The sequence below is a fragment of the Camelus dromedarius genome, chromosome 6 (genome assembly GCF_036321535.1).
Source record: "Camelus dromedarius isolate mCamDro1 chromosome 6, mCamDro1.pat, whole genome shotgun sequence".
Lineage (NCBI taxonomy): Eukaryota > Metazoa > Chordata > Mammalia > Artiodactyla > Camelidae > Camelus > Camelus dromedarius.
The window spans coordinates 63,754,693-63,779,403 of record NC_087441.1 but is presented as its reverse complement, the minus strand read 5'-3'; the positions used below and the strand labels follow the sequence as shown (position 1 = coordinate 63,779,403).

At 37.0% G+C, this 24,711-nt stretch overlaps 1 protein-coding gene across 1 annotated transcript in view; it reads right to left on the bottom strand.

The window, feature by feature from the left end:
• Window positions 1-24,711, bottom strand: part of ME1 (malic enzyme 1) — a 169,837-nt gene that overhangs the window by 33,315 nt on the left and 111,811 nt on the right. The window contains exon 7 of the mRNA XM_031455990.2: window positions 4,031-4,140. Coding sequence (XP_031311850.2) covers window positions 4,031-4,140 — 110 coding nt within the window. The remainder of the gene's footprint in view (window positions 1-4,030; window positions 4,141-24,711) is intronic.

The following is a 24,711-nucleotide window of genomic DNA, read 5'->3' as shown; positions in this document are numbered from 1 at the left end:
ATTTCTTTTCTGAAATCCTCCAAATATTTACTTCTCATGCATAAATACTCAAAAAAATTTAATACAAAAAGAAGAAAATACAGTTGAAATAACAGCATCTCTGTCATGCAAATGGAACACAATAGTGTAATTAACATCACAAAGGATTTTAGGAAAAGAAAGATTAGACCAATTACTTTGGTGTGCCTCAAAATGTGTAAGGAGACTATTTTTAAACACATTATATTTATATAACTATGTCAAACTAAAGAACTTCAGTATAGTGAATTTTAAAAATTATAGTTATAAAGCACACTTCTGTTGGTAGTGTATTTCCACAAATAATTATTTTGTCCACAACATAAAGTCTATGGGAGAAACATGATCGTCCTATTTTACATTTAAACTTTTCTTTGACCACATCATTTTCTTTTTCTTTTCCTTCTATTTTTTTGGTGGGGGGAGGTAATTAGGTTTACTTATTTATTTATTCTTAGAGGAGGTACTGAGGACTGAACCCAGGACCTCATGCCTACTAAGCATGCGCTCCACCACTTGAGCTGTCCCCTCCCCCTGACCACCTCATTTTCAGTGGCATTCATCTCACCCCTCTTTGGCCCCCTTCCTCCTAAGTTTCACCTTGGTGCTTACCATCACTCAGAACTGATCCCTCCTGGAAGAAAGAACTACATGAGAATACCTCACTCTCCATGGTCTATAATCCTACCTTCCCAGTTCTTTATTCAGTTATCCCCATTACACCTATTATTAAACGCCATGGAAGCCAGGCCCTTTTAGCCTGTCCACCCATTTTTGTATCTTCACTTCCTTCTCTGTCCAACTTGGTGCTATGGTCGTCACTTTAACCTTAACTCTTATCCCATTGTCCTTTCCTGCACAAATACAGTACAATACCCAGCACAGATAAACCCAACCATCCTGGCCTTGCCTACTCCTGGGATCTTGAACTCAAGCTGCTCAGCCTGGTGCGGGGATATATTTGTGGTATCCAACTTCAATGGATCCTTAACACCCATGACTGAGTCCTGTGTTTCCTGGTCAGATGGCTCTCAGGTCCTCTACTGCAATTCTTTCAAATTTCCTTTACTCAAATCAAACTTCTAATCCTATCTCTTATTTCACAGGAAAAAAAAAAGCAGCTACTATGTAAATTCCTGCTGTAGATGAGAAAACTAACACTTAGAGAGGTTAAGTAAATGGATCAGGTCCACAACTAATGAGGAGCAAAGCAAGTCAGTTTGACCCTGGAGTTCTTAACGTCTCCATTTACAACGTCTCTCATTTTCTCTTTCTCAGTTACTGCCCTGCCATTCTACCAGTTCTTCAGGGCAAAAACCTAGGCTCCATCCTTGGCTTCTTCCCCGTCTTCATCATCAATAACTAATCATTTGTCTCTTTCTCAGCCCTGACTGGCATCCTTCTGAAAGAACCAGGCACCATCACCACGTACTTGGACCACAGCAACAGCCTTTACATTTGCTCCCTTTCAGTCTATTCTCCACACTGGAAACGAGGTGAGTGATTTCCCCAAAATGCAAACCTACCTTAGCCCACCTAGTTCCTTTTTTCAACTCTCAGCAACTCTTTCAAACTCAATCCTTTAGACCAGAGATTGGCAAACTCTTTCTGCTAATGGTCAGATAATAAATATTTTAGAGTTTGTGGTCATGTGGTGTCTGCCCCAGACTTAACTCTGCTTTTGCAGCACAAAAGCAATCATAAATAATACATAAACAAATGGGCATGGCTGTACTGCAATACAACTTTACAAAAACAGACAGTGGGCTGGCTGTGGCCCACAGGCTGTAGTCTGCCAGCTCCTGATTTGGACATGTTATAGTCATTTGTTTCATTAATATTAAGTCCCTTCTATGGGCTGGGCACTGTGTTAATGACAAGAGATACAGTGATAAACAAAACAGGCATAATCTTGTCCCTCACAGAGCTTAAAGTGTGGTGGCAAGGGAGACATTAATACTTAAAATTATGTAAATATATAAAATTGTTACTGTGATAAATGCAACAAGGGAAAAATAAATAGTGCTGTGAGTGGCTATGAGAGGTGAATCTGACCTAGCGCAAGAATCGGGAAGGTTTTTCTCAGGGACGCCATGACTGAGATGAGAGCTGAAGGAGAGAGGAAGTGTGTTCTAGGAAGATGAATCAGCATTTGTATAGATCCTGTGCTGGGAAGAAACCTGGCTCGTGTGTGGACCTGGAAAAGGTTGCTATGACTAGAATGGCAAAAAAAAAAAGACTGGAGAGAGAGGTAGGGCTCAGACCATGCATTTTGGACCATATTTATGATTTTTTACCTTTATCCTAAGTGCAATGGGAAACCATTAAAGTATTATAAAGAACAGATGATATGACTAGGTATCTACAGCAAAAAGAAAATTCTGAACAAATTTCTTCTGTATAGCACAGGGAACAATATCTTGTAATAACCTTTAATGAAAAAGAACATAAAAATACATGTATGTATATGCAAGACTAGGACATTGTGCTGTACACCAGAAACTGACACACTGTAACTAACTGTACAAGAAAGAAATGAAAGAAAGAAAGAAAAGAAAGAAAAGGAAGGAAGGAAGGAAGGAAGAAAGGAAGGAAGAAAGAAAGAAAGAACAAACGAATTTTGTCCTGTCACCACTAAATCCTCAGCACCGAGGTCTACATCAAGCAAACTGTAGTGATACATGTAAGAAGAGGAAGTAACAGCAAATGTGGAGAGATTTCTTAGAAATATCCATTATTTAGGAGAGATGATGGTAACTCACGTTAGGGTCATGGAGAGGAATCTATGGAAGAGACAGACCTTTACAACAGAAAGTCAGGAGGATGCAGTGATAGACTGTAATCGTGCTGGGACAGACGGAGACAGAGACATCAGGAATTCACGGAGAAAGAGAACACATAAAGAAGTTCGAGTCTATGGGGAAATAAGTGTTTGCTTTTGGGGATGTTAAGGAGGAGATAACTTTGAGATATCCAGGAAGAAATTTTAAATAACCAGATGTGTATATGGACCCGGAGCTCCGAGAAGCCTGGGCTAGAGGTATGAATCTGCTAATGAAATGTGTGTCCTTGGAGTATATCCCTAAGAAGAAAGAACAAAAAGAAGAGGGCCTGGGCCTGAGTGCTGAAGTGCTCTGTCACTTACTAGCTAGTCAGAAAGGGACGAACCCAGGGGGAAAAAGGTAAAAACCCAAAGAGGCAAGAAGACAGTCAGCAGGGTGCTGTGACATGGATGTCAAAAGAAGGAAATATTTCAAAGACGACGGTGAGGTCAACAGCGTTAAATGCTGAGAATCCAAGTCAGATCAATACTGAAAAACGTCCACTGGAATCAGTGAAACAGAAGCCATTTGCGATCCTCTGTCAAGCTGCCAGAACTCATTATGGTCTTCTTCCTCTGGATCCCTGCCTGTGCTTTTAATCCACCTGCCCTTAATGAAACAAGAAGAGTAAGACTCTCACAGGAGGGTTTTGGATTTGGGGAGGTGGGTTGGGTGTAGATTTAGAGAGAACTGGAAAAAAAAAAAAATTCTTAGAAACAAAACAGGTAACTTAGACAAAAGCATGTAGCCAAGCATCTCCAACCAATCAAGGACAAACAGCAGAATGTAGTACGCTGTGTACAAAGGCAGCATCTGAGTGAAGTTCAGAAACGGTGGCCAACTGAGGTGAAGGCTGAAGAGAGATGTATACGCACTCTCAGTTTTAAACAATGGAGACTATATTTTCATACGTTTCATTCTTTGTTCAGCCATAATCACTGGGGATTTTATCAGATTTTAGGGCTCATTCTCTACCTTGTGGATTATACAGTACATTCTAAAGTCACAGAGTGCTTCTCTCAAATACATAAAATTAAATGAGAAATAATGTGTGAAATCATCAAAGCACAATTTCTGGCATTTAATAGGTATGTAGTGCCCATTGACTGAATTTGAATCATTAGAAAATTATGAACTAACATCAGGATGTGTTGTTCTTGATCCATACACTTACGGTAAAATTTGATTACCTTGAATATCATCATTGAACGTGCAATACTGGTTTTGATACTTTTTCAGGAGACGAAATGCATTTATATTGGCAAAATCTTCAAACTGAATAAGGCAATTCATGCCATACCTATGGGACAAAACATTCATATGAGAAGAGGTTAAGAAAATAGCATTTAAAAATCAACCTTTAAAATTAGCCTATAGAAAACACAAAATATTATTTTCTTGTAAAGGTCCTATCTTGCTACTTAGTATGAATATGCAATGCAATGTTTCTTCAGCAAATATTTACTACACGCTTACTACAGAAAAAGCTCTGTGTTGGCACTGTGAAATCATACAAAGATGATAAAAATATGGTACCTACAGTCAAGGAATTTAAAAGTTAGTAGAAACTAAAATATTTTCAAATTAATGGAAAGTGCATGAAAAGTAACATGAGAGTGATATAAACAAGGAATTACAGATGTTGAGAAGATAGGTATTATTTCTGACTGGGGCTACAGGCCAGGTAATAAATGAACTGAGTTTTAATCAAGACATGGTTTCAAAAGTATAGATACAGGGTCTTACAAGCTGAGAAAACAGCAGAAGTAAAGTAACTGAAGAGAAATCTGGGAAAGAAAAATATCATTCAAAACGCAGTAAGAGGCACCTTTGGCCAAAATGTCACAGTGGATACGTGTAAGGGTGTAGTTAAAGATAAGGTCAGAATTTTATGCTGGAAACCTTAAAAATTCTAGCTTAGGATTCTGGTTTTTATTCTATGGACATGGCCAAACTCTGAAAGGCTTGGAGTTTTGAAATATACAGAATAGATTTTTTTAAATACATTTTTTATTGGAGTATAGTCAGTTTACAGTATTGTGTCAATTTCTGGTGTAGAGCACAATGTTTCAGTCATCCATATACATACATATTTACCTTTTCATATTCTTTTTCATTATAGGTTACTGCAAGATATTGAATATAGTTCCCTGTGTTACAGGATAGATTTTTATTCCTGAAATTAACTTATTTGACACTTTATTCTTATGATCATCCATTACCTATCCCTCCAAGGCAAGGAAAATTAACATCACTGATAACTCAAGTACCTGAGAGTTGCCAGAGAAAGCCTTAAAGCCATGAACATCCTTTCTAGAGGACTTAAGAGATTTATGGTCTCCAGTTTCGGCTAGATTCCCACTGCGGCCCTATTGTGATTCCTTTTATTTGTCCTTGGGTTCCACTTCTACTGCACCCAAAGACTATTCCTAATCTTTCCCAATCGTTTTAAATCGTGACCTCTTTTCCTACTTCCTGGCATAGTGAGGACATAATGTGTGACCTCCCTCACCTGTTCTCCCTGCTCCTCACCCCGCTTCTCTGTCTTCAGAGCCACCCTTCAGGCATCAGTCAGCAAGGTGCTCCGCTTCCAGTTCAACGTAACTCACTGCTGCTGCCCACACATTCACCCTTTCTTTCTTAATTAGCTCCCTCTCTGGTATTTACAACTCCTTCTTCTGGACACGTTCCTTTGTCTTTTTCGATAACTGAGTTTCAGTTTCTAATTAGAGGGGAAAAGTTCTCTCTTGACCCCATGTTTTTCCTATCCTTTCCACTGAATTTGCTTGAAATAGTAGTTTACAGTTTAGCTCTTATTTCTAATAGTCTCCTGTTGTTTACCTTCTGCCCTCACGACTCTACTAAAATTTGATGTTCTCAAGTTACAGTATATCCTGACTTAAAGTTCAAGGAACACTATTTTCAATCCTTCATTTATTAGAGCTCTTTGCTCTACTGCCACTAATTCAGTTTATCTTTTTTTTGAAACTCCCCCTAGGCTACTGTGATACCACACTTCTCTGTGCCTTCTCCTAAACCACTGATCATGTATTCTTTCTCCCTCAGGGAAATCTTAGCACTTAAAACACTGGTGTTTTCCATGACTCTTGGTCTACTGAGTGTGTGTGTGTGTGTGTGTGCGCGTGCGTGTGTGTGTATCCTGACAGAATCTCAATTGTACTCATATTTTAATCACCAAGTATTTTTTATATTTCATTTACTTATTATTTTATTATTTAATTATTTTATTTTGGCAATGAGGAGGTAATGAGGCATATTTATTTTTAGAGGAGGTACTGGGGATTGAACCCAGGACCTCATGCCTGCTGAGATGCCCTCTACCACTTGAGCTACACCCTCCCCCTAATCACCAGGTATTTACAGCAACTCCCAAATGAGTGTTTCTAGTCTATTCCTGTGAACCGCAGACTTTTAAATCCCATGACCACTTGGATAACTTTACTTGACTGTACCTCAAACTGAAAAGGCCAAAACTAAACTCATTATATTCCGTTAGTACCTATAAGCACTCAGCAAATATTTGTTGGATGAACATAATTTATAGATATTTTTTCATTTTATCTCAAGAACAATTTTATAAATGAGGAAAGTCTTGGTCACCTGGTAAGTTGGGGAGGGGAGATTTGCACTCAGGTCTGCCTGCTGTTTAAAGTAAGCTTTACATTTATCATTGATTCTTTGGTTATATTGTAGGTTATTATCTATACCTTCCAGTATGTCCCTTTGAGTAACACCAAGTTCTAAGATAAAAATAAAGAGCCATATAACAGAAAAGTTTTGTAAAATTTAATCAGAATAATAAACTAGTGAAAAGATGAAGCGTCTTCGGGGCTACACTTTACTGCAAACCAGCGGTCAGCAGAAAGCTCCTAGGCAGAGGTCTGGCCTTTTAACATTCATGGTGGTCCCACCTCTTCATGGTGAAGTCTGTCTCCTCAAGACTTAAACCAACACTTCTTACAGATTATTTACTCTGTATTTCCAATCTAAATAGCCTACTGAAACTCAATCATCTTCACTGAACACTTCTAAAATCAGGTAGACTCCTGACTCTCAACTTCAACAATTTTTTTCCATAACGAAAGCACACATTTCCACATCTCAGAGATCAAAAGACCAAAGCTGTCATTTTATTATTTCCTTTTTTTTAACCCATAGTATTCAGTTAACTGCCATAGCCTATCATTTCTACTATTTAAATATTATTGTAGCCAAAGAAATTAGTCTCACCCCTGCTAGGGCTACAAAAAGTCTGTTGGTCTCTCTGCTTCTCCATGTGTCCCCCTCAAACATATAACACACAGCTGCCAAGTCTTTGTAAAACAACTTCCTCCAGCTACTCCCTTGCTCAAAATTCAGAGTGGATGGCTCTAATAATGGCACCCAAATTCCTTCAACTCAAGGATTTATAATCCTGTTACCTGTCCAATCACCTTCTCGCTCCCTACATTCCAGTGAAAGTCCCTTCTCTCTCTTCTTGCAAACACATTGTATCCATCTCCTTCCGCGTCATGAACACACTGCCATTGCAAATCAGTCTCTAGTGAAGAATTTACTCAAAAGCTACTTTCTTCTGGGAATTTCCTCAATCTTTTCCAACTCAAGTGATCTTTCTTTTTAAAAAAAAAAAAAAACAAAACCAAAAACCTCTTGGCAAATATTTTCTATACTACTTATGTTGGGTCTAAAACTGCTAGCATGTAACTGTGTCATCAACTAGATTAAGAGAGACTTAAAACTCAGTACAATTTCAGTAGAGAGAACATAAAGTGAATATAATACATAAGCAAAAATTTATTTCATATATTAAGAATAACCAATTGCTTAATAATAATCTGCACTGCTGAATACTACGACTATCAGTTGGTTTGAATGAGCTGCATCAGAGTAGGTTTTCCATTTATTCCCCCAAATTCCAGAAGTTCTCATGTTCTGCATTTTTTATACTAGTTCAAAAAATTGTAATCTTTATATTATTTAAACAGATACAACTTTTATTCTAGAATGTCTCTACTATTTGGCAAGGAAGAAAATCAAATCCCTTTCATGTTACTTTTTAAAGAGTAGGCACTAAGTAGGTTATGGAAGTTTTCAGTATCAATAGTTTCTATTAATAGAAGTAAAAAGGTTAGCCTCATCAAAGATTTTTCAAAAAACTCATTTAGTACTAAAAGACTTTAACATAATTTTCTCTTTTGGTTGAATTCCTAAATACAAACAGGAATTTAAATGTTAAATCATGTAAATCGTGGTTATCCTTATGATTTTTCATCATATTAATCTGCCCCTTCTTTGAAAATATTTATTTTCTACAGTTTCCTAAGAAAACAAATTCCTCTGAAACTGCTATTTTTCCCATCAGCACTTTAAAATTCTTTCCCTTATACATTCCTCTTTTCTTGCCTTGTCTTTCTTTCTCTCAAAGTCCTTTCGGAAATGTTAATTATTTGCTCAGAAGACTTTCTACAATAGTGCTCCAGGTCTTCAAAAGAAATATTTTAATCCAAATAAACCTTAGAAAATTCCTATATGAGCAAAAAAAAAATGTGAATATGAATTCACAATAAAATATGAATTAATAATAAAAAGTTAATGATCTAAAGTACTACTGCCAATATCTTAAATTCTAAAATATTCTCCTCTCAGCCCCTAGTTCTGTCTTCCCTCCCTTCCTCTGACTCCTTCTTCAGCACACAATCCGCTCTTCATTCCAGTCCTTCCTGCCCTCCTAGCTCACTCTTCCCCTCACCTCTGTGCGCCAAGGCAGGTACACCCCATTAGTGCACCAGCCGCCTCCCCAGGCTCCCCCAGCCCCTTCTCTCCTTCACGCCACTTAGACAGCACAGAAATCCATAACATCGGGTCTCAGCCAGGACCTCAATCACGTCCTGCAGTATTTGTTTTCATTGCTTCCTGGTTCACAACATGATCCCAAAGCAGCATTTGCAAACCTATTTCTACTCTCCTTGTCTCACAGAACTCAACCTCTTACCAGTCACTACTTCACTGAGATCAACACCACCCAGAGAGAAGAACCTTCGTTTCCTCAGCTCTTCTCCATATTTAAAAATATTTGTGCTTTTATTTCTTTTCTTCCTTTCGCTTCTGAGATGTATTCTTACCTCCTTGTTTCTAATTTGTCTACAGAACCTACAGCCTCAACTTACCTCTCTACACTAACAGCTTCAGTTTCTCTTTCTCCACTGGTCTCCAAGTGGGTTCTCAGGACTTCAATTTTAAAACCATATCCCTCAGCCGTGACAAAGTCCAGCTGTGGCTACTTATCCCTCTTCCCACCCACTGCCAAATTCTTAGAAGAGGTGATCAACCTTCCCTCACTCTCCACTTCTTCTCAACATTATGCCTATAATTCAAAAGACAGTCTTAAGCCACCACATCCTGACATCACAGTGCAGAGAAGGTCCCTTTCCTCTGATTCAACAAAACACTTTGTAAGTCAGCTGTTTTCACTCCATTGTGGTTATTTATATACTATTATATATGTATCCTTGAAGGTCTATCTTTTTAAATCACCATAAAATTCATAGGTGAAAACTGGTACCTGAATTTTTAACTTGTTTTTTAAAAACAATTTTTATTGAGTTATAGTCATTTTACAATGTTGTGTCAAATTCCAGCGTAGAGCACAATTTTTCAATTATACATGAACATACATATATTCATTGTCACATTTTTTGTCACTGTGAGCTACCACAAGATCTTGTATATATTTCCCTGTGCTATACAGTATAATCTTGTTTATCTATTCTACATTAACTTGTATTTTTTTGATTACTCATGAAGCTTGGCATCTTCTATGTCTATCAGCCATTTGTAATTCTTTCTGGAAGATTATAGGGTCTTTGGCTCATTTTTACTTTTCTTTATTACTTCATAAGAGCGTTTCACACATTAAGAATATTAATTTTCTGTTATATGTGTTGAACATGGTTTCCCTACTCTAGTATACTGTGCCATTAATCATTAATCACTTACACAGTGTTCCTATTTGTTTTCACAAAAGGAATTTAAAATTTTTATGTAGTCAGATCTTTCCTCTTTTTATTTACAGTTTCTGACCTTGAGGGTCTGCTTATTACAATCCTCTCCATATACATTTATTTAACACTAATCAAACATTTCTTCTAATGATATTATGGATTTAGAAAACAATTAACCTTTATATTTCGTATTATTTTTTACTGCATAGATGTAGATTTGTTAAAAATAGAGATTAAAATGTCTTGTTTTCTATATAATTCACCCAAATACACCAGTGTCATTTATTTAATAGCCCATCCTTTCCCCTCATCACCTGTAATCAGATTTTATATTCTCATACATAGCAGAGTCATTTTCTGTGCTTTTCTCTTTTATTCTACTATGGCTAAATGACAAAAGCTACTTTTTACCTTTTAAGTAATACATGTGTGTGTACATGTGTGTACACTCACGTGTGTGTGTGTGTGCGTGCACTCACTCTTCACGACTACTCTCTGAGGCAGATGCTATCACTATTCTCATCTCACAGATGAGAAGACAGGCACACCAAGTGGGTAATGGCAGCCTAAGAGTAATGGTTAGTTTACTACTCTATCCATAAAAAATGCCTCTACCTTAATTACTAGAGTTTGTAGGTGACTTTAATATTTAGTAATGTTATTTATCACTCATTCTTCTTTTTAAGTATTTGCTTGGCAGTGTCAGCAGTTTAAAAACATAGGCTTTACTCAATAGCAAAACAAAAACAAAAACAAAAACAAAACAAAACAACCCCAAAAGCCTCCAACTAAAAAATGGGCAAAGATCAGAACAGACATTTTTCCAAAGAAGACATACAGATGGTCAATAGGCACATGAATAGATGCTCAGCATCACTAATTATCAGAGAAACACACATCAAAACCACAGCGAGGCACCACCTCACATCAGTTAGAATGGCTCCTGTCAAAAAGATAAAAATAACAAGTGCTGGCAAGGACATGGAATCCTCATCCACTATCTATCGGTGGGAATGTAAACTGGTGCAGCCGCTATAGAAAACAGCAGGGAGGTTCCTCAAAAAATTAAAAATACAATTGCTGTATGATTCGGCAATTCCACTTCAGGGTATTTATTTAAAGAAAATGAAAACAACTACCTCAGAAAGATACCTGCACCCGCATGTTCACTGCAGCACTCTTTACGATAGTCAAGAAGGTGAGGGTACAGGGTGAGCAAAATGGGGGAAAGTGGTCAAAAACTACAAACTTCAAGTTACAAAACAGTAAGTCCTGGGGATGTAATGTGCAGCATGGTGACTATAATTAATAAGATTGTAATGCATATTTGAAAGTTGCTAAGAGAATAGACTTTAAAAGAAAACAATTTTTTATAACTCTGTATGGTGATGTTAACTAGACTTATTATGGTGATCATTTCTCAGTGTACACAAACATCAAATCATTATGCTGTACACCTGAAGCTAAGTGTTATATGTCAATTATACCTTAATTGAAAAAAAAACTAAAAACAGACTCGAGGGTCAGAGATCCCGGGATGGAATTTTGTCCTCAGTCTGTATCCTTAACTGTTCTGTACCTCTGTTTATCCATCACAGTCAATAATAATAATAATGGCATATGATCATAAATGGTTAACAGGATTCAATGAAATGATAACTGTCAGTGTTCAGTGTGTGAAGGCTGGCACACAGGCGCTGTATAATCACTAAATATTTTTTATTACTCAATAGCAATGATAGAAGCTGTAGGCAGTGAATTAATACCTTCAAAAGCCTAAGAGAAAGTGTCATTCTCAAATAGTATATCTAGCAAAGCTATTCTTCAAGAGTACAGTTGAAACAAAGATATCTTTAGATAAATAAAAACCAAGGCTTTTACTAAAGGAACTTCTAAAGGGCATATTTCAGAGAAAAAGGAAGTGATCTCAGAAAAAAGGTCTGTGATACAATAAAATAAAATATAAGAAAATACAAGTAATATTTTCCACATAAAATAGTAACAACAGATAAGGCTGCTCCTGGCATGACAGAATGAGGAGGTTGGCAAACTTGTTTCCCAAACAGCAACAATATAGCAACAAGCAAATCCTTCAGTACAACCATTTCAGTGCTCTGGAAATCAAGTAAAGGCAAAGAAGCAAAAATTTACAGTAAAATGGAGAATCGGGGGAGGAGGGTATAGCTCAGTGGTAGAGTGTGTGCTTAGCATGCACAAGGTCCTGTGTTCAATCCCCAGTACCTCCATCAAAAGTAAATATGTAAACCTAATTACCTCCCCCCAACAAAAAGATCAAAAAAAAAATGGAGAATCGGGTCAATTATTGAAAGGAGCATAAAAGTCTTACGTCCCTCGTATATATGATGCCATTCTAGGACACTCTTTAGCTGTCTTCATTAAAAATTACTGAATCGTTAAGAATGGGTAAAAGCATCTCCATGGTTATAAATCATGATCCTTTTTTTTTTCAACCTTGGTGGAGAAGCCAACTTTGTGGTAGCAACTGATTACCCCAAACACAAGTATCAGTCGATAATCATCTGGTGCTTGTAATGGCTCCCTCCCCACTTCTCCGGTTTCTAAGCAGCCTTCAGAAAGGAAAGCGCGTTTTCAGACAGTGCCCTCAGATGGTTCGCTCCTGATGTGTCATGTCCTGCGGTCTAGCAGCACCAGATGATCTGTCATTATGTTCCAAAGCAGCAGAACCTTGTGGTTACAGTATGTGAGGAGGAATCAGAGCCTTCTCAGTTCTATTCCCGGACCTATTACTTACTTAGTCCTGTGGTTTTGGGCTTGTTACAATTTTTCTGTGGTTAAAATGAAATCCCCACAGTATGGTTTGCCTTCAGTGTTTAGGACACAATGCGGTCGGGCTATAAATTTATAATGTTTCTAGGAGAAATCTGGGAATAAGCATAGGTAGTAAAATGGTGCACAAGATACCTTATCATTTACAGAAGTGTATTTTAGAATTACCCCTTGGAGAATACCACATATCAGTTTTAATTTCAAGAATTTTCTCTACCTGGTAGTTAACTCTGATTTCAGTCCTAAAGACTTAGGGGAGAGGCATCCTGAATTCATTTTGTGATACAAGCGTCTTGCATCATACAATGAAAGAAAGCCATGTAAGGGATATTTTGTTCCAGAATGAACCAGCCTGGTCGCTATGAGATTATAAGTAGTGGAACACAAGGAAGTGAGCCAACTCGCAGAATACATAACTACGAAAAGTACCTACTATTTTACGATCAAAATATCACACAAAATAGCGGGTGTAAATGGTCTTAGAAATTAACAGAAATGCCACCCATAAAATTAACGTGTAAAAACTGCAGAGAACCTTCTCTTGCGGTATTGTCAAATTAGACAATAACCTTATGACAGGGACTGGTCCCTACACCTAGCACTTACTTGGTGTCAGGCACAGTGCTCCATACTTTATATGGATTTTCTCTCCTTTAATTCTCTAAGCAACCCAGTGAAGAAAGTATAGTGATTATCATTTTACAGATGAAAAAACTGGAGCTCAGAGAGACTAAGGGCCATGGTTGAGTTCTTACTGCTCACAAGTGGTTAAGGTCTGGGCTGAACCACAGGGCCCATGGTTTTAACTACTTTATTTACTGGGTCCCACAGAGCACCAATGTCGTCATCAAGTCAACTAAGTGAACAGTGTTATTTAGGGGAAAAAAAGGACTGCCCTGATAAAACAAGGGAGTTACAGTCTTATCACAAAACTAGCAAGACAACACTGGTGTGCATTCAATATCCTAGGTATTTTTATTATAGAAAGTATATGGATAGACGCTGGTGAAAACATTAGTCTTTCTCTGATTATAAACTATCAAGAATTCATTGTAACCAGGTCAAGCAAGGACATTTTGATTTAATAAACCGTTCTTTTTGTTTGTTTTTTGGGTTTTTTAGGATTTACTACATACATGGGATTATGTAGCATTCAAGATCCAGAGTATTTTAGCTCTGATGGGTACCTTAGAGATAATGCATTCCAAATTACTCATACTTGAGAAAATTTAACAGCAAATAGGGAACATGGATCTTGCCCTCAAAATGCCTACAGTCTCACTGGGAAGACAAAGATGCAAGCAATTAAAAGAGGGTTCAAATTAAAAGCAGAATCAGTGGTACACAAAGAGCTCACTACAGGACTCCGGGAAGACAACATGAATTAGGTTGAGGCTTAAATTGGGCCTCTGGGTAGGATTCAAATGAGGAAAAGAGGGAGGTGGGAAATAAAACCACACACGTCTCCGAGTTTGTGCTGGAGGACCCTGAGGACATTAGTTGGAGGAACTTCAGAAGATCAGTACAGTCCCTGAGTTTCAGATTATGAATAGACTTGAAGGCTAGGATACATAACTGAAAGTTGACTGAAGTTCTCTTTGGCCAAGAACCATTCCACTGTAATTCTTCCTTGTAGGTAACAATTAGGAACAGAAATGTCTTCATTCCTCTGTCGACCCATTGTAGATGGCTCCAGTTCCTGCTACTTTACTTCTGTATTATTTTGTAACATTTAAATACACCTTTCCCTTCCCTTATCATTCCTTCTGTTATATTTTTGCTGACATTTCTTTTTTTTTTGAAGTGGGGGGTAATCAGGTTTTATTATATTTTATTAAATGGAGGTACTGGGGATTGAACCCAGGACCTTGTACATGCTAAACACACACTCCACCACTGAGCTCTACCCTCCCCCGTTGCTGTCACTTCTTAATTATTCTCTGTGACACTGGAGACTGTAAAGATTCAGCAGTGATCATCCATCTTTTCCTTCTTTTCCTCCTATAATGTTCCCCTTATCAAGTTCACATATTCTTAGGGATTCAGTAATCATCTTTAGACAAATAATTTCTAAATCTATCATCTCTGTTGTTGATCTTTCAAAACAACTCCAACTCTCTGTTGCCAAAATGATAGTAAGAAAGACTTGGAGAAATGTTATATTATGTATCATTTTTCTTTAAATGAGGAATAAATATTCATGAGATAATATTTTTATATCTTGTCAACCATTCTAACTCAGTTATAGATTTATTTAAAAGGATTTGATGAAAGGATTTATACAACTGTTTTACATCAAGGACAAACAATGAATCATAAGCAAAAATGAAGTCATCTTCTTTGGTTGTCTGTTTCTCAAAAAATTAGAGTTTGTAAGATTCTGAGTTCCTTAAAATTCAACAAATTCTGAAACTGCATTTATAAGTTAAATTTCTATTTAGTAAGACATTTAAAAACTACTTCTGCTTCCCAAATCAGTGAAAACTTTTCTATGATTTTAATATGTACATATAAAACTCGTAGAAATTCTGGACTTTTTTCCTTACAAACTTATCCAAATTTTTCCTATGTCCACCAATGTCAAAATAATCAATTTCCATTTTGCTTTCCACATTACACCCTAGTGGTCAAGTTCTGTTGTGCCTTCTCCTGAAACACCTTCCGTATTAATTATTACGCTTTCTAGTCTAAGCAGGTCAGTTCAAGTCCAGGCTCTTTCGACCATATCATTGCAATAGTACTACAATCTCCTGATTAGCCTCCTTGCTTTTGTCTTCTTCCCCACTGAAATCAGTCTAGACAGTAAAAAATGTGTTCGTGCTATTTTAAAGCAGGCCCTATGTAATGCGATCTCATCTAAACTTACCTCCCTCTATTCTCATAAAGGAGCCTTATCCTTCCTTTCTTCCCTTATTTATTCACTTATCAAATAATACGCTGAGCACCTGTAGGGGTCAGGAATTGTTCCAGGTGCTGTTGACACACTCCTGCCCTCACAGAGTTGACAGTCTTGTGGCAGATACAGTAAGTAAGAGGTTATAATGCAGTGTGGGAAGTGATGTAACAGAGGAGATTCAGGATCCCACAGCACAGCAGGGGCACCTACCCAGAATTAAGAGGGTTAGCAAAGGATTTCCAGGGGAAGCTAAAGCCTGAAGGAGGAGTAGGAGCTGGTCAAGTTAAGAGGAAGAGGAAGAATTTGTGAGGCAGAGGGAACATGCTCAAAGGTCCAGGGTTGAATAAATCAATAGCATATTTCAAGAACTGAAATAAATTAAATATGATTGAACCACAAGGTTTGAAGGGAAAGAGACAAGAATTAAGGCTAGAGAGGTAAGTAGGGCCAGATTATACAGGACCTCTAATCTGTGTTAAGGGCTTTGTAATTGATCCTAAAAAAAAAAAAAAAGATATTGAATAGGAGTGTGACATGATCAATTTGATTTTAGATGAACTCCGCGTGGTCAGGGTGAAGAATAGATATGAGAGGGGCAGGACTAGATGCAGGAAGTTTACTTAGGAGATGGCTGCAAAACTCCAGGCCTGCCTCTGGAAATGAGAACGGGGATGAATAGGAGGCGGATTCAGGAAATATTCAGGAGACAGAACTTAAATGAAGAGAAGCAGATGATAAGGGAGAAGAAATCAAGAACGAATTCCCAGTTTCTAGCTTGGGCAGCTTGGTAGAGGATGGAGAGTAATAAAAAATAGAAGATGCAGCTCCACTTTGGATGTGCCGTTTTTGAATAACCTTAGAGATACGGAAGCAAAGGAAGTTGTCGCGAGATTAAGATGTGTGACTTGAGGATTTCAGAGTTTGAGCAGCTGCCAGTGAAGATAAGTCCCCTGATATGGCCATGAGTGGGAATCTAAAGAGGTGTGGTACCACAGGGCCTCAGAAATGATGATCTTAAGAACCAGAAAGCCCAATGCACAAAACACGTCATCCACCTGGCAATTAAAGTGGGTTGAGAGCAAGGCTTTGAAACGGTAAGAATTAAGGGTAGTTAAAAACAAGACAGGGATATGATACATCTAATTGACCTAAGCATCAAAGAAGCAATGGGAGGGGCTTACATATGGATGGAACACTAGTGGTCTGAAAGGGCAGAGGGGAGGGGACGCTGATAGCATCTCCCAACTTTAAAATGTTGCATGGACCAACAGGCATTCCTATTTGAAAGCACTGTAGGAAAAATGGAGGTCTTAAACGGGAGTAAAATTAAAAAGGAAAATAAAAGATCCTTCCTTCCAGCGAGGAAGTAAGGGAGCCTTCATGAAGGAACAGGTTTCCAAAGGCAGAGCGGAAAGTTTTGAGAGGGAAGGGAGTGTTGGAAGTTTGCTTTAGGGGAGATGAAACACAAAACACAAAGTATGAAAAAGCACAAAGTATGTGAAAGAGTAAATGAAAACAGACAAAGGGCATGTTATTTTTATGCTGCATGTTATATTTACATTTCTACATTATGTTGTAAAAATAACATGTCCTTCGTCTATTTCCATTTACTCTTTCACCTTCATGCGCTACGACAATAATGTGAAGCAAGATTTTCGAAGAATTATGTCCAGAGGCCACCTGATGGACTGCAAAGGCGGAGTGCAAAGAGGTGGGTATTTGGGTGGAGGTGGGGGAAGGCTGCATCCCAGTCTCCACCAGTTGAGAAGCGGCTCTGGTTATCGGCTAAAATCCTCAGGGCAGCCCTGGTTTTAAAGGACGGCTCTGTGCTTCAACATGCCATTGCACTTTGACATTCCATTTCTAGTCTGCACCATTTCTCATGCCCTGAATGCCTTCATAGAAAGGATGCAGAAATTTAGAAAGTGCTTTTATAAACTCCGTCTGCAAACTTACCAGAGAGAATTAAAAGTCTCCTCAAATGCATGTTCCAGTAAATGCCTTATCCCCAACCTCAATTATGTCATTTAGCTCTGTAGTTTAAATCACTAAATCTATCTATGTCTCCTTCCCAATTTAGTCTAGATCAAACTGTTTATTTCTAAAAGCCAACAACTTCCACAAAGCACTAGGGATTAAGTTTTGAGCAGCAAAGAGAATCGTGTGTTATTTTGCTGCAGACTCTCAGAGTCATAAAATTTTAGAGCTAGAAAGGTCCTTGGAGGACACTTAGCAACAAGTACTCTGCCCAGAAAGGATATTTAGTAACACTGAAGACACCAGGGGCAGACACACAGTGAGTATTACCACCCAAGAGAAAAGCCAGAAAGTCCAAATACAGTGGCCACTTATGACGCCAGCAGTCTTTTTTTGATGTAGGAAAATATCTTCTATTTTATTTCGGACTATAAAAATACAGAATATTTTTGGGGTGGTTTGTCAGAATTTACATATGCAAATGAATATGACCATTATCCCTCAGAGTGCCCACCTTCAGACTCTGTTCCTTTATTCTTTCTTTTTAATGACGCTGCAACTGCACAACCACTTTCAAAATGAGTTTAAAACTCAGTTTCACTACTTTACAGTTCTATTTTGCAGGTAATTTTCTTCTCTCTTTGCTAGCAATAAAAAAAAATGTGAGGAAATATTTCATGAACAAGAACTAGATCCAAATACTGACTTGTAACAATATTCTCATTCTGACTACTCTCAATTTTCCGTTAAGTGTCATCCTGTGATATTTAACAGAATTGCCATAAGTTCTAAAGACCATATTCAAAGAAGCATTCCAAAAGTACTGTGACCATTAGCAGTAATCATTGTACAGAGTTCCAGAGCATTACCTGCAGAGGTAACACTCATTCGGATCTAACATTGTTTTAAAAAAAAATCAGTTACGCTATTTTACAGTGAAACCTCAAAATCAAGGTACACATGAAAAAGGACTTTGCATGTATAATTACTTAAAATAAAAACTTTGAAAGATGATAACCATTCTCATGCCACGGGAATCACAGATATCTATGCGTATTATTCAAGAAAAACCTGAGAACTGGACGCTTGGAAATAGCTAAAGGCACAAATCCAGTGTCAATTATAAATCTGGCCTCTCTGGCACAATCAACTGGACAAATGTCAAAATTTGAACACTAACCATGTTCCATAACTAGAATCCACCTACCAATAATGTGTCCTGAGGTTATGTCTATTTATATTTCCATATTAACAGCATTTCTTATGGGAGTATTATTGCCTAATACTAATAAAAATGCCAAAATATCATGTTCCCTGATTTATTAATAAGCTCTTTTCTTCCCACACACTGGGGAGTCCATGAACTAAGCCATCATATGTTCCAGTGGCACTGAATGTTTTTTAAGCCCAAACTGCTTTAAGATTGTTTCTATTGGCACCTGTATGGGTACATTTACCTCCACGTCAATGCCTTTTTTCCCCCTTGAAATAGCTCAATAATTAGCTGAAGAGATTTTTATCTAACGTTCTAAAATGAGAATTCTACTGTAGAGTCCTTACTTAATTCAGAACAATTCTTAGGGACAAAACCTGACATAGTTCTAAGAATTGTTTTGACTTCCTTTCACATGAAACCATTTTTAAATGACTCTGATACTTTTTTGAATTAACAAGCACACTTACATTTCAGTCTAAGTTTCCAAGAATGCAACTATTTCTCTGCCAAACTGACATATTTCCAAAATCTGATTTTGGACAGGGGTCTGTGAAAGTATGACAATTTATCATTTGTAAACTTTATTCTGGTATCACTGAGAAATATAAGCTAAGGCAAGTACTTCTGGGCCTAAAACAGTATTTACTGAAAAAGAACAGTTACAATGAAGTTAATAATCCAATGGGCTTAGAATCTAACTACCTAGGTATGAGTTCTGCCTCTTTATTTAAAATTTGAGTCTTCTGGGCCAAATGGTCAGTTTTTCCACTACCTTTCTGAGAACTCCTTTTTCAATTCTAAATCAATAAAAAGACTTTTAAAAATATACCCAACAGAGGTCAGATTAACAATACAGATCACCTATTACTATGCAAAGTATTCAGGCTTTGAGAAAGTCTGACTCTGCTATCAATCTTATTAGTGAAAGTGAGGAAATAAAAATCTGATAATTTTGCTCTCAGTACAGTCCAAGTGGAGAACACCTGGAGCCTCTCTGATTATAGAGATTTCTGAATAAAACTGACTACCAGTGAGGCAGGCATACATGGCAAGATGTATAAATTTTGCCTTGTCCAGAAAGGAATATTTTTATACACCTGTTTTCTATAGATGTGTAAGAAACATAAATTCTGAAAAACGATAATTACGGTTGACATTTGTAAGAGTATTAGAATTCCATTCCTACTTGCGATCAATAGTAGACTATAAAGTCGAAAGAAATACTGAATAAATTTCTCAAATCTTTATTTTTATATATATGCATGAATATTGTGACCCACTTCATTGATAATTCATTAGAGAATATCTAGAGAAGAGGAACACAGATACATGATATCTGATAACCTTTTATAATAAGCCAGTAGTTTCAACATCCTCCTCGCTCAAACAGCCTTAACTGATCAATTCAAATATTTTGTTCTATTTTGTTTTTCAAACTCCATTAGGTTTTCTACTGAGCAGTAAAACTGTCAAAAGGTAGGACATTCTTTAAAAAGGAGAAAATAAAGTGACTGGAAAATCTAAATACTGAATAACAACAAAATCTATAAAGTCACCTAGATAAATGATAAGGTACTGTTACAGTGTTATGTCAGACTAAGATTTTTTCTGTGCCTTGCTTTTTTGAAAATTAACTTTAATGCATATGATTTACATATAGTAAAAAGCACCCATTTTAGGTATATAATTTGATTAGTTTTGATACATGTATACCTGTCTAACCACCTCCACAAGTAAGATACAGAATATTCACCACATCCCAGAAAGCTCAAAGCCCTTTCTAGTCAATCCCCAGCCTAACACTGACCCCAGGCAAACACAATCTACTTTCTGTTGTTACAGATTAGTTTTGTCTTTTCCAGATTTTCATACAAGTGGAATAATACAAATGAAATCTTTTGTATTTGGCTTCTGTTACTCAACATGATTTTTTTTAAGATTCATCCATGCTGCTATATACATTAGTAGTTCTTTCTTTATTGCTTAATACTATTCCATTACATGGCTATAACACAATTTGGATATATTGTATCTGGACACACCTATACACAACTATATCTGTATTACATCTATAGCTGGACATTTGGGTTGGCTGCAGGTAGGATATCTTACAAACAAAGCTGCTATTAATATTTTTAAGTTTCATTTGTCTTTTGAAAATACCAAGGAGTGGAATTTCTTGGTAGTGTGGTAGATAAAGAAAAAATGCTGAATGATTTTCCGGAGGGGTTCTGCCATTTTACATTCCCACAAGCAGTGTATAAGAGCTCCAGTTGCTCCAAATGCTTGCCAGCACTTGCTGTCATCAGTCTTTAAAGCTTCATCTATCTAACAGGCATGGAATGGTATCTCACTGTGATTTTAATTTGCATTCCCCTGGTGACTAATGAGCTTACAGGTGCTTAACGATCATTGTGAAGTGTTGTTTCAAATCTTCAGTCCATTTTAAAAATTGGGTTCATTATCTTGAGTTGCAAGAGTTTTTAAAAAAAATATATTCTGGATTGGTCATTCATCAGATGTATGTATCATAAGTGTTTCCTCCAATCTGCGGCTTGTCATTTCCTTAACAGTATCCTTTGAAGACCATTGTTTTTAATTTTGCTGAAGTTTAATGTAAAAACTTTTTCTCTTATGATCTATGCTTTCTTTAAGAAATATTTGCCAAACCCAAGGACACAAAGATTTGTTCCTATATTTTTTAAAAGCTATAAAGTTTTAGCTTCATATTTAGGTCTATGATCCATTTTGAGTTAATTTTTGTGGGGTAACTATGAGATAACGGTTGAGATTCATTTTTTCCTTATGGATATCTAATTGTTCTAAGACTATTTCTTGAAAGGACTACCCTATCCATGCTGAATTATGCTGGCACTTTATCTAGAATCAATTAATCACCTGCACGTGGGTCTACCTCTGGATTTTTTCATTCTTTTATTGTTCTGTTGTCTTATTCCATATCACACTTTCTTGGTTTACTGTAGCTTCACAGTAAGTCTTAAAATTAAAGACTGTAAATCTTCCAACTTTATTCTTTTTCAAAATTGTTTTAGCTATTTTAGGCCCTTAATATTTCCATAAACATTTTGAGCCATCTTGTTAATTTCTATAAAAGGCCTGCCAGGTTAAATAGTATTTTTAAAAAAACAATTTATGTTTTTGTATCATCAAACTTTTTAACAGGATTTCAGAAGAATGGCACTGAGCTGCCTTGACTGTATTATTCTATTTGGATCTGTAGTTAGAATGTCTGCATGAGAAAGTCAATTTCTGATGCATACCTACTGTTTCACTAATAATAATTACGTATATAGTAACAAAATATTTTCACCATAGAGAAAAGCATTAGAGAACATTAACATCTGTGTGCTCCCCTACACAATTTTGTGAACTATTAACACTATGCTGTATTTACTTCAGATCACAAAACAGGTCACACATGACTTGAAACCCCTCTGCCCCTCCTGGATCCCACTTCCCTGTGGTAAACACTCACCTAAATGTGATGTTTATCATTCTCATGCATGTTGCAAATGTATAATATCCAAAAGCAAACAAGACATTGCTTTTAAACTTACGTTACATAGATAACTGTATATGAATCTGATGGATGTTCAACGGGATCTGATCCTTATGAAATGACAGTGTGGTGCGCTATTAAGAGTTCAGGCTGAGTGAGTTAAAATGTCTCCTCTTTTGGACTTTTTTCCTCAGTTCTATTATTCTTAGATATATTCAAGTGGACACATGAAGCAGCAGTTCAATTTTTATGTACTGTACATTATTGCAAAAAAATATATATATATATATATGGCACAAGTTATCAATTCTCCTGTTGATGGACATCCAAAGTGCTTCCAATTTTTCACCACTACAAACAATGCTGTTGCAAAAATTTCTGTACATGTCTCCTTACAAAGGAGCTTCTCTGGGGTCCACATGCTATACTGTAGGTTATGACACTCTGAACTATATTGCCTAAGAGTTTTATGAATTTGCACCCCTGCAAGTAGTGTACATATCCATCTACAGCCTCATAAGCATTTGGCATTGTCAGATTTAAATGTTTTTGCTGATCTGATGGATGTGAAATGGTCTTTGGTGTCTGTGAAACGGCAGTATGGTGTCAGGAGCCATGGAAATGTACTGCTCAGAATGCCCTTCAAGAAAGACAAATATCACATGATCTCACTTACATGTGGAATCTTAAAAAAATGACATAAATAAACTTATTTACAAAACAGAAACAGACTCATAGACATAGAAAACAAACTTACGATTACCAAAGGGGAAAGGGTGAGGGGAGGGATAAATTAAGAGTTTGGGATTAGCAGATACAAACTACTGAATATAAAAGAGATAAACAACAAGGTGCTACTCTATAGCACAGTGACCTATATTCAATATCTTGTAATGACCTATAATAAAAAAGAATATGAAAAAGAATACATACATATAAATGTGTAACTGAATCACTATGCAGTACACCAGAAACTAACACAACATTGTAAATCAAGTATACTTCAATAAAAAAAATCAATAAATAAATACGCACTCAAAAAAAAGAAAGAAAGAAAGAAAAAAACAAAGAAACAAAGAAAGAGAGAAAAGAAAGAACTTGCCTAAGAGTGTAGTTGGATCAGTGTCTCCAGCCACAATGCTTTAAGCTCAGCTGCAGCACTCAGTCTAAGGCCGTGCCCTTCCCGGGGAGTCCCTGGTCAGTGACTGAGCACAGCAGTAGCACCAGGGCCTGGTCATTTCCACTCAATGTGGAGCTCATCACACAAGCAATCTCTGCTCTGCAGCTCCCGTTGGGTTGGCTGAGATTTGTCAGACACATATTACAATCTGAGATGCTCTCTGCCCAGTTCTGCTTCCCAAATGTGCACTGGTCTGAAGGCTATCCTTGCCCAATCCCTCTCCCTCCCTGTTTCACAGACATTCCCCCTACTGTGCTCCACATCCTCCAACTCCATCTTAGGAACTGCTCATGGAAAATCAAACCTGTATCTTGATTGGGTAGATTACAGCTCAAGCCTCTACTGAATCAAACTGCTTGATTCTGTATCCTAGCTCTACCTCTTATTACCTCTGGACATGGAGAAGAGGGTATTTAATTTCCCTATACCTCAGTTTCTTCATCTCTACAGTGGGAGTAATAGTAGTACCTATCTCATAGGTTTGAGAGATTAAACTAACATAAGTCCCCAAAACAATCTCCGGCACATAAGTTTTCATTAAATACTAGTTTTTGTTTGCCCAGTGTGATTTCCTTATTTATCACAAGAGCTGCGACTAGGCCTGGGAATATGTGAAACCATGATGGAGTAAACAACGACCCGGGAGTACTTATTGGTCCCTTCCTCAGATATGTGTGTATATTTATACAGGTGTTATTACAGCATGTGTGTAAAGGTAGGGTCATCTCAAATAAAATATTCAGTGATGATACATAGTTCCAGGCTGATTATCTTGGTCAATAATGAACCTATACCCCAAAACTCATTTCTCTACCATTTGTGTTTTTGATTTTTTTTTTTTTTTTTTGCTTATGATAAAATACACATACAGGTAACATTAAAGTAACAAACTGTAAAACTTGAGAAACATTCTTGGGGGGCTTTGATTAAATGTCTTCTCTATCATAAAGTACAGCACATATTTGGCTTTCATAGTCCACAAATCTTGAGACTGTCATACTAGTTTCAGGGGAGATATTAAGAATCAGCCACACAGTATCATAAACAGTCTCCAAGACAATGCAGAAGTCAAAATATTGTGAGTATTCTTTTTCAAACTGGTTTTTTCCCCCTGAAATTATTTTCCCAGAGATGCATAACAGTTCCCTCTTTTTTCATCAGTCATTTTCTACAATTCAAATAATTAAAGTCCAAAATGCATCTATCTATGAAGAAAGATCAGGAAAGAAGAGTAGTAACTAATGTATTCCTC